This window comes from Fukomys damarensis, unplaced genomic scaffold, assembly GCF_012274545.1.
Source record: "Fukomys damarensis isolate Sample0158 unplaced genomic scaffold, DMR_v1.0_HiC HiC_scaffold_19, whole genome shotgun sequence".
NCBI classification, from domain to species: Eukaryota; Metazoa; Chordata; class Mammalia; order Rodentia; family Bathyergidae; genus Fukomys; species Fukomys damarensis.
Genome location: NW_022900931.1, coordinates 58,330,840 through 58,341,506, shown reverse-complemented (window position 1 = coordinate 58,341,506; position 10,667 = coordinate 58,330,840). Strand labels below are relative to the sequence as shown.

Below are 10,667 nucleotides of genomic sequence, written 5' to 3'. Positions count from 1 at the left end.
TTTTTTTTTTTTTTTTTTTTTTTGGTGGTGGTGGTGATGGGGATCAAACCCAGGGCCTTATGCCTGCTAAGTACATTGTTGCTACTGAGCTACACCCCAATTCCCATTCTAAGACTTTTAAATCTTCAACAGCCAGGGAGCACCTTTTAGTCCTACAAACACCCCTGTGAAGTAGGCAGTATTTATTTATTTTTGTGGTATTGAGAATCGAACCCTGGGCTTCATAAATGCTAAGCAAGCACTCTACCACTGAGCTACATTCTCAGCCTAATAATATGTAGTTTTAGCAGCTCAAATATTACTAGAACAATAGCTAACATTTAGGGAGCTCGTCTACCCGCTGGCCGCTCTTCAGTGTAGCTTGTCACCAGCCCTCGTGACAAGGCAATAAAATATGTATACTCTTTTTTGATTTGTTGTTTTGGGGATACTGGGGACTAAACCCAGGGCTTTGGCACTGAGCTACCTGCCCAGTTTTTTTGTTTGTTTATTTGTTTTAATTGTTGTTGTGTTTTTGAGACAAGTTCTGGCTAAATTACCCAGCTGGACTTGAACTTGTGATCCTCTTGCCTCAGCCTCTCAGAGTCCCTGGGATTACAGGCAAGTGCCACCACGCCCAGCTGGCTAGGTTCTACTGCTATTAACTTCCTTTACAGATAGGAGAAGAGGCCAGGGAGCTCTAGGGGCGGGGCTCACCGTCATCATGTCATCACACTTCATGTCCGGCTCGTCCTCATCCTCGCTCTTGTTGTAGAACTTGCGGAAGAAGTTGAAGGCCACCACAGTGTAGAGGTAGACCACCACAGCCAGGAGGCCCACCGTCATCACCAGCTGTGAGCAGGCAGAGGTGCGTCAGCTCTGGCTTTGTTTTGTTTTTTGTTGTTGATACTAGAGATCGAATGTGGGACCTTCGCCCTGAGCCATAGTCCCAGCCTTTTAAAATATTTTATTTTGTGACAGACAGGGTCTTGCCCAGTCACTAGGCTGCCTGGGCTGGGCTTGAATTGCCATCTTCCTGCCGCAGCCTCTGAGAATGCTGGGACTACAGCTGTGCAACGCCAAGACCAGCTCCCTTCCGGGTCCTTACCCCACTTGGTCCGCAGGGCCCTTGCCCTGTCCTCACTGCCCACGCACCCTGGCACAGCCCCCTGGCCTTGCCCCAGCTGCTTGGTGCCAGGTGCCCTCCACACCTGCTTCCCATTGTGGGTGACAGACGAGAGGATGGTGCGAAGTGTCTTGACACCCATGGCAATGTCCAGGAGGTGGGCAGCGAAGAAGAAGTTGTTGTAGTGTCCCAGGAGAGACATCACCATGTACCAGCCCAGGTACAGGAAAGACTGTGGGCACACAGGGGCCAGGGTCAGAGATACACAGGGACACACCCGGAGCTCCCGGGGCCAGCTGCCATCTCTGGATCAGGCGTCTGTGGTGGATGGGAGCACCCTGGGGGAATGGGGAGCACGTTGGGGGAGCTGGGGAGCCCTAGAAGCAACTAGCCTGGGAATCCAGCAGTGCCCTGAGCTATCAAAGGATGTCCTGGGGGACTAAGAACCTCGGGAGTGAGAAGGTGCTCTAGGGTCCCAGGTACGCAGGGGCTCAGGAGTCGCTCTTCAGCCAGGGGCCCCTGGGGTTGGAGGCCGACTCCTAAGGCCCTACCCTCCTGAGTCCCTCCCACCTATGGGCCCTCCTCACATTGTCTGTGAAGATGACCCCGAACTTCCAGATCTGGTACTTGATGTCGATGGACATGAGCCTGATGGGGGAGGGGACACAGCGAAATGCTGAGGGCCACGCCCTGGCTACCTCCGCTGCCCGCCCCCCGCCAGAGGACCGTCCTGCGCTCACCAGGTCAGCAGCCCGGGCGGAGGGTTAGGCTTGCGCTCGTTGTGCGCTGTGATCTCCAGTGTGGCTAGATCCATGCCCAGCAGCTCGGCAATCCGCTCCCGCCCGAAGATGTCCCCGTGCTTGTCCAGGACCTGCCCACCCAGGAGAGTGTCAGGCCAGGCACACATGGCTGAGGTTGGGGGATGTCATGGCCTGTGTGGGGGTTCTGGGGACTCTCTGAACTTTGTGTGAGAAGTTGGGGCGCATTTTTCTGGGGAGAAAGGGTAGCTCTTTCTTCAGATCTTCAGGGGTAGGGTCCAAAAAGGATAAAGATCCAGCTGATTCAGTAGCCCACATTAATTGGGCTAATATATTATTTTACGTAGGTAGACAAGAAGCCTATATAACATATATGACTCAGCTCCCTGCCTTATTATATGAGCTTACCTCCTCTTCTTGATTGCCACCTGCTCTGTTCTAGTAACATCTGTCTCCTTGAAGTTCCTCAACCATATCAGGCATATCACTGCCTCAGGGCCTTTGCGCCTCCACAGCACTCTTTTCTCAGATTTCTACCTGGCTCACTCCCTCATCTCCTCATTTTTCCTGACTCTTCTACAGCAAAGAGCAACCTCCCCTGACCACATGCACATATCCTTACTCTCTTCACTGCTTAATTTTTTCCCCACAACCCCTATGACCACCTGCATGTTATAAGTGTATTCATTATCTGTCTTTCCAACCTGAGTGGCAGAATCATTGTTTTATTTACTGCTGGATCCCAGGTTCCTGAAATGCTTCCTGGCACACAGTAAATACTCAATAATTGAATAAATAAATTTATTTCATATTGAGTAATGGCCCCAGCCAACACTTAGCCAGTGTTTTCCTCCACGTGTCCCAATTCTGCTTATATATTAGGTCAAATAATTCTTCCAACAACCTGTGGGTTGGCCCTCTTATTACCCTGCTTTGAAAATGAGGGGAACTGAGACACAGAAAGGCTGGCAAGCTAGGAGTGGAAAAGCAGGCAATCCTTAACTGTGTGCTTAAAATAGTGTCCTCACATATCCTCTCACAATCACTATTTATTTATTAGCCCTTTTTATTTTTTTAGTTTTTGAGACAGGGTCTTACTAAGTCATTGAATTGCCCAGGCTGGGCTTGAACTTGTAACCCTCTTGTCTCAGCCTCCCAGAATTCTGAGATTATAGGCATGTACCCCACAGCCCCACAGGCTACCACCACTATTGAGTGAGTGTTCACCCCGGGCCAGACATTCTGCTCTGTGTGACACGAGTCATCTCCCTCAAGAGGGAAGGTGATTATGTCCATGTCCCCTTGGGGAAACCAAGGTGTTCCTCAGAGAAGCAACACCTCTGGCCTAAGGTCACACACAGAGCAAGGGCTTGACCAGGCTGGGATGGCCCAACGGCAGCAGGGGACCCAGCCCAGACAGCTCTGCCCTCTCTCCACCCATGTCTTACCTTCCGCTTGACAAACTTGTCCCAGTAGTTGCTGGGGAAGGACCTGCCAAGAGAGAGCCCCTGTGAGATATTAGGGCAGGAGGGGGCAGGAGAACAGCCAGGCCAGGGTAGCTTGAAATTCTGGTGCTTTCTTCCTTAAGGTATGGTCTCACTGTGTTGTCCAGGCTGGCCTGGAACTCCTGGGTTTAAACCTTCCTCCTGCCTCAGCCTCCCTCGTGGTTGGGACTACAGGTGCTAGGTACGGATTCATTTGGCTTAATGTCAGGGTTCCCGCACAGTGAGAACTTTGTGGCCATGTGTGGTGGGACCGGGTGACGCAGAGGACCTGCAGTCTGAGCCAGAGGTGCAACGAGACACCAGAATTATCCTTAACTGGGAGGCTTTGTGCATAGATGGCAGAGAGAATGCACTCAGCATCCTGAGCTCAGGCCAGCTGCAGTGAAATGATCTGCTGCCTCTCACATGTCTTCCTCCCTTCCTTCCTCCCTTCCTTCCTCCCTTCCTTCCTCCCTTCCTTCCTCCCTTCCTTCCTCCGTGCTTGGGATCGAGTCCAGGACTCACACCTTCAAGGAAAGGACTCCCCAACTAAGCTACATCCCTGGCTGTTTATGATTCTGGCTCTGGACCTACCAGTTTTCCCACTGACAAGTTGGTAGCTTAGCATCTTGCCAAAGTAGCCAGTGAGTTTTGTTTTGTGCAGGGGTGGACTGAAGATTTATTAGGAATCAATGGATTGAGAAAGATTTGAATTTTCAATTCACTGCCCTTCCTATCCTGGATTGGTCCAGTGGGTCCTATCTGGCTCCCTGATCCTTTCAGCATGTCACCATTTTTCATGGAACAAGTCTACTTTGCGGCCCAACTGAACTGGCTCATCCTGTATTTTTCTGCCCTAGCCCTGAAAGCTCTCATTTCTCCAGGGAGCCTGCTTCCTCCTCCTCCTCCCATCCTTGGCCATTTTAAAAAAAAATTTGGGATGATCCTCCTGCCTCAAACTCCCAGAGCGCTGGCATTATAGGCATGTATCACCATGTCCAGCTTTGTTCCTTTTCATGGGAAATGAGTTGCCCATATTTAAAAGTGAAGATCTCAGACAGACACTATTTTAATTCATTAATATTTTTGCAGCACTGGAGATACCTCGCATATCCTAGGCAAGCGCTCTGCCTCTGAGCTGTTCCCTCAGCCTCCAGACACTGTTTTAAACAGTTCCCTCTCTCTCTCTCTGTCTTTCCTCTTCTTTGCTAAGCACAGGTACCTGAAAGTGGGTAGGTTAAATGCAGCTTTGACAGTGACAATGAGAGTATAGGATAGCCGGGCATGGTGGTGCCCACGCCTGTCATCCCAGCACTCAGGAGGCTGAGGCAGGAGGATCACTGTGAGTTGAGAACAGCCTGGGTTCCAGGTCAGTCTCAACTACATAGTGAGATCCTGTCTCAGAAAACTGGGGCGGGGGAAGAGTATAGGATGTGTCTATCTCTCTTCCTTTCCCCTCAAACCCTTTCAGGGCAAGATTTCATGATAAGATGCCCTATTTGATACAGCCCCTCTTTACAAACATGGGAGCTGGGCCTCAATATGGGTGGGGAATGGAGGGGGGGTGTAAGGCGGGGCCCTTACACACCCTTTTCCATTATAAATCTAATGATTTCTTGTTTCTCACTTGGGATACCTGGGTAGGAATCATCCCCGAGGGCTTTAAATGAAGGTTCCCAGGCCCCACCCCAGCCTCACAGGATCAGAATCTCCAGGCCGGGCCCTGGAAATCTCCACATGTGTCCCCAGCACCCTCATATGAACATTAACGCTCAGGAAATGTGTCTGTTTTATGGAAAAGAAGGCCAGGCTCGGGGAAAAGGGGTCAGGGCCGCCGGGGCTGGAACCCTGCTGCTGTGTTCTCAAGTCTGGGCCAAGACTGGCCTGGGAAGAGGGCTCGCTCCCTGCCACCTGAGGTGAGGCTGGGCCCTTACGGGGTGTTGAGCACCAGGCGGTCCCACTGCCCCTTCACGTCATCGTCCTCAGGCTGCTCTGTGATGTAGAGGCCATCAAACTCCAGCTTTCGGGCCAGCTCCTTTTCCCTCTTAAAGATCACCAGGGGCACCTAGGTTGAGGAAGGGACAAAGGATGGTGTCAGGTGTTGGGAGCAATTCTACATAATTTTGGGGAAAAAAATCATTTGATTAGGCCTAGTTCTCCTTCCTACAGGGCAGCTATGGCACGTGGAGACCTAACTATTTTAGTCACAGCTTGCACCTCAATGGTCCAGGATGCTGTGATGCTCCAGGACAAGATATCACCAGCTGAAGGCATCCTGGGAGGAACAAAATCTTCATCTGCATAGTTCCTCATTGTTGTTTCTGCTGCCACTGCTCTCTGAGTGACCTTTTAATGTTACTCTGATTTACTGAACTCTTTGCCCTGAGTCATCTGTTACATTTATTTCTCTCCTGATGTGCTGAATAAAAGTGTGGTAAGTTCAGACGCTTTAGTCTTTGCCGCCCAGAACAGCACTGATCAGGCCCAAAGCTCAGCTTCTCCAAGTCTCATTTTTTCTATCTTTCCTGTATAATTGGTGCTGTCGTGGCTCGCAGGAGACTAGGACTTCCTGCAGAGGTTCTAGTGATGTCCCCTTTCCCTGTTCCCCACAGTCAGGCACCTCAGTGAGGCCACCGCCTCTGAGGAAGCCACCAGATTTGTCTGGAGCCTGCAGGAGACCCTATGTCGGAGGAGGGGGGTGGTCAGGACAGAAACAGGGGCACAGGCGGGGGTTATAGGTGGGATGTGGGGGAAGGCAGAGGGTCTGGCCAGGCTGGGAGGAAAAGGAGCCTGGCAGTGGTGTCCAGTGCAGGTGGGGCTTTCCAAGGAGTGGAATCCCACATACATCAGAGCCCAAGGAGGCCTGAAAGGGAAACAGGAGGAAGGCTGTGCAAATGTGGCAAAACACTGCAGACCGAGGGAACAACACAGTCAGATGAACTCTGCTCATTCTACACTAAAGTGACTGGGATTTACTTCGTAAAACCGCTCGACCTCACAGAGCCCAAACCGATGCGGCCCACCTTGAGGCAGTTGTAGCCGATGATACAGAGAAAGGCCACCAGCGTGTGCAGCAGGCTCAGGCACCGCAGCGCGGGCTCCATATAGCCCGTGCTCTCCTCCAGGAAGTAGTACACCATGCTATCGTCCTCGTCGCCCTCTGCCTCCTCACCAGCACCTGAACCCCAACCTGAGCCGCCACCAGATCCTGCACCGGACATGTCCCCGGCTGCCGAGCCCTCCATGTCGTCCTCCCCTGGTGGAGAGTCTGAGACCTGAAGGAGAACAGAGATGAATCAGGGCAGGGACCCTGGTGTCCTGGCACCTGGCCTCCACGCCCAGAACCCACTTACATAATCAGCAGCTGGATGGGGTCCCTATCAGACACATGGGCTTGGAAAGGCTGTCAATCAAGACTAGGGCGGGGTCCAGGGCCCTAGCTAGCCAATCAGACTGTCCTGGGAATTTGCCCACTGAACGGAAGGAGACTGAAAACAGAATAGATTGTCTTGATAGTGGGGCCCTAAAAACAATGATCACTAGTAACAATAAAACCAAGAAGGATCACAGCTAACATTATACAGACTTTTTTTGGGGGGTAATACTGGAGATTGAACCCGGAGCCTTCACATGGAGCTGCACCCCCTCACCCCCTTTTTTTTCTGAGACAGGATCTCATTAAATTATTAAGTTGCCCAAGGGTGGGCTAAGACACGTGATTCTCCTGCCTCAGACACCTAGAGTCCTGGGGTTACCGGCATGGGCCACCATGCCTGGATATACAGCACTTCGTATATGCCTAATGTTCTGAGTGCTTTGCTCACGTTAACTCTTTTCTTAATCTTTACAGCTCTAACAGTTAGACATGGTTACTACCCTATTTTGCAGATGAGGAAACTGAGGCACAGAGAGGTAAAACACCTTCCTTATTATCATCCAGCCAGCAAGTGATAGAGCCAGGACCACATCCCATAAAAGCCACAATTTCTGTTTAGCCTGCCTCTTGGTTCTGTTTTCTAGACAACAGGCAAGACTCTGAGGGTCCCTTTGTCCTTTTTTGTTTGTTTGTTTTGTTTTGGTACTGGGGATGGAACTCAGGACCTTGTGCTTGCAAGGCAGGAGTCAGAACCACTGAGCCAAATCCAAGCCCCTTTTGTCCTTCTGAGGCTTGGTTCTCAGCCCTTTCCCTCCATCCTATGAATGACTCACTTCCTCCTCCCCACACGCCTGACAGGAAAGCAAAGCAGTGAGTCAGTGGGAGTCCTGGGGGTAAAGGGCTGTACCTGGGCATAGGGCTGGTAGGTGTAGGAGGTGGGCCAGGAGCACAGCTTTAGCTCCTGCTCCTGCAGACACTCAGACATCTGTCCCAGATGGACATGGAGGTCCCCACCCCAGATATTCAGCCTGAACCCTTCAAAGAACCTGAGCCCAACACCTTGTCCCTTCCCTGCAGCAGCCTGTGAGGGTCTGAGGCTCCAGCCCCACAGCCTGGATACGGGTTAATCCTCCCAGTCCCATGTGACGAGCACCTTATAAAACAGCAAGATGAAGTTGATGGCAAACGCCAAGAAGAGGGCCAGGAATCGCAGCGTGTAAAAGTTCCGGGACAGGTAGTTCTAAGAGTGGGGGAGAAAGACAGAGCTCGCGGCACGGCCTTTTCCCTGGGGAATCCCGCCCAGCATTTACCCACAGCCAACGCAACTGGTCCTCAGTACCTGGTCTACAACGTCCCTCCTCCTCCTCATCTTCATCATCATTATTGCGGTGCTGGGGATTGGACCCACAGCCTTCACACTGAGCTACATCCCCAGCCCTTTTGAAAATTTGCATTTTGCGGCAGGGTCTTGCTAAAGAGGCGAAGCTGCCAAGAAGAGGGTCAGGTTCCAGAACAGGTAGTTCTAAGAGCGGCTTGAACCCAAATTGCATGCCTCCTGCCTCAGCTTCCCAGAGTGCTGGGATTACTGGCCTGTGTCACCGTGCCTTGCTCTATCTCCTACTTACTGGGTGCTTACTGTATACCAAGCCCTGGGCTAAACACTTTATATGCATGAATTTGTTTTAAACTTTCCACGATGCTATGAAGTGGGTGCTGCTGTTTTGCCCACCTTACAGATGAGGAAACTAAGGCTCAGGGAGGTGGTGTCTTGCTCCAGGCCACGTAACTGAGGAGTCGCAGACAGTTTTTTGTGGTTTTTTTATGTGTGTGGTATTGACGGAATCCAGTGTCTCACCCACGCTAAGCAAGTGCTCTACCACTGAATTGCACCCGCAGTCCATGTTTGTTTGTTTTTTAAGTTTTGGGGGGGTGCCGGGGATCGAATTAAGGACCTTGTGCTTGCTAGGCAGGTGCAGCACCACTGAGCTAAACTGCCAGCTGTTTTTTTAAATTTTGAAACAGGGTCTTGCTAAATTGCCCAGGCTGGGCTTGAACTTGTAATCCTCCTGCCTCTGCCCGGCAAGTAGCTGGGGTTACAGGTGTGCACCACCACACCCAGCCAAGAATAAGCTCTTGCCCATGAGCCTGGCACAGATGAGTTCAAAATCATCAGGGAGGAGCAATGGGTGTGTGTGTGGGGTCCCCCTAGAGAGGAGGACTCAGTACCCACTGCTGGAGACTCACCAAGAACTTCACCCTCTGCACTTCCAGCTCCCCCCAGAATTCCACGCCTGCGCCTCCAGCTTCCTCCTTCTTTGGAGGGGGCGGAGGAGGTGCTGTCTTCTTGGGAGGCTCTGGTGGGGACTCAGGGACTTCTTCCTTCTCCCCATTCTCAGCACTGCAGGGCAGGACACAGAAAGAGGTCAGAAGGTGCCAGGGTGATTCATTTACTCAGGGCCATTCGCTGGGCCCATCCCATGCCTGGCCCAACTCTGGATGGTGCTGGGGACACACGGTAGAGTGACAACCCCAGACCCCGCCCTCATGGGGCTCTACCCCAGGGTGGCTGTGGGAACCGGGCGGAGACATGTGTTTAACTTAGAGGGGCTGGGTGTCAGGGTAAGCTTCCTGGAGAAGGACAGGGAAGATTCGTGAAACACAGGGAAGGTATTCCAGGCAGGGGGAATGGCACAGAGAAAGGCCTGGTGCTGAGAGGACCCTTTCAGAGTCTCTCTGCAGTGCCCAGGTCAGGGCTGGGTGATGCTGAGGACACAGGGGGCCAGCACAGCTTCAGGCCTTGACCAGGAGGGAGGCAGTGACAGGGGCCAGGCCCCTGCTGTCCAGAAGCACTCACTCGGCTTTCTCAGGCTCAGGCTCTGGCTCAGGCTCTGGCTCTGGAGGCAGCTCCTCCTCTTCTCCATCCACCTGGGGACAGGGCACACGGCTAAGCCTTCAGTGCTGCCTGTTCCTGTCAGTCCCCCTTCTTCCTGCCCCCACCTATTCCCCTCCAGAAGAAAATGGGATTATGATTCCCCTGTACAGGTGGGAAACTGAGGCTCAAAGAGGCGAGCATGCACTGTGCAGTCAGGCTGACTCCAAGGCAAGCGTTTGTCTCTCCTTGACAACTGCAAACCACTGTGACAGTCCCCCTCAGCCTAAGAACACTTTGGGGCCTTTTCCACATAGGTTGCTGAATTACCCACAGCCATATATGTCTCTGAGGGTTTTTTCCTGACGATGTTCCTGATCTTGTTTCCTTGAGTCTTTTTATTTATTTATTTGGTGGTAGTACTGTATTGGAGATAGAACCCAAATCCTTTATGTTTAACTACATTCCCAGCCCTTTTAAAATTTATTATTACTATTTACCAGGGATCAAACTTGGGTCCTTGTGCTTGCAAGGCAGGCGGCGGAACCACTGAGCTAAATCTCCAGCCCTAAAATTTATTATTTTGAGACAGGGTCTCACAAAATCACTAAGTTGCCCAGGCTGGGCTCACCCATCTTGCTTCAGCCTCCCAGAGCCCTGGTATTACAGGTCTGGGCCACCATACTCGGCTTCCTTTATAGTCTTGGTCCCTTCTCTCATTCGGTCTCTGCAACTCTTTGGCTCCAGGTCTCTCCCACACACGGAAGCCTTTCTCCGAGTGACCCCGGCTGAGTATGTCCCTGTCCCTCTGAGGGTCTGTCTCACTGCTTCTCTGGCCCTTACTCCTCGCCCTGCAACCAACTCCACCCACCCAGTCTCTTGTTCCCTCTTACACTCATCTCTCCACACTCTGACGCCCCCATCTGCTTTCTCACCCCCAGCTTCCTCTTGAGTATTGGGGAGCCCTCGGGCGTGGGTGGCTCCACCGGTGTTGTGTCACCCATGTCCCCAAGGCCGCCAGCCCCTTCAGGCCGGAAAGGGCTCCCTTCGGCCACGGCCACCGGCCCCTCAGCGC

The 10,667-nt window shown here is 52.2% G+C and overlaps 1 protein-coding gene across 1 annotated transcript in view; it reads right to left on the bottom strand.

Moving 5' to 3' along the window:
• Positions 1-10,667, bottom strand: part of Ryr1 (ryanodine receptor 1) — a 123,215-nt gene that overhangs the window by 3,284 nt on the left and 109,264 nt on the right. The window contains exons 92-102 of the mRNA XM_010632870.3: positions 10,528-10,659; positions 9,578-9,648; positions 8,968-9,121; positions 7,877-7,963; positions 6,371-6,622; positions 5,282-5,412; positions 3,312-3,354; positions 1,846-1,976; positions 1,693-1,753; positions 1,191-1,337; positions 697-831 (exon numbers count right to left, since the gene is read on the bottom strand). Of these exons, the coding sequence (XP_010631172.1) occupies positions 697-831; positions 1,191-1,337; positions 1,693-1,753; positions 1,846-1,976; positions 3,312-3,354; positions 5,282-5,412; positions 6,371-6,622; positions 7,877-7,963; positions 8,968-9,121; positions 9,578-9,648; positions 10,528-10,659 (1,344 nt within the window). The remainder of the gene's footprint in view (positions 1-696; positions 832-1,190; positions 1,338-1,692; positions 1,754-1,845; positions 1,977-3,311; positions 3,355-5,281; positions 5,413-6,370; positions 6,623-7,876; positions 7,964-8,967; positions 9,122-9,577; positions 9,649-10,527; positions 10,660-10,667) is intronic.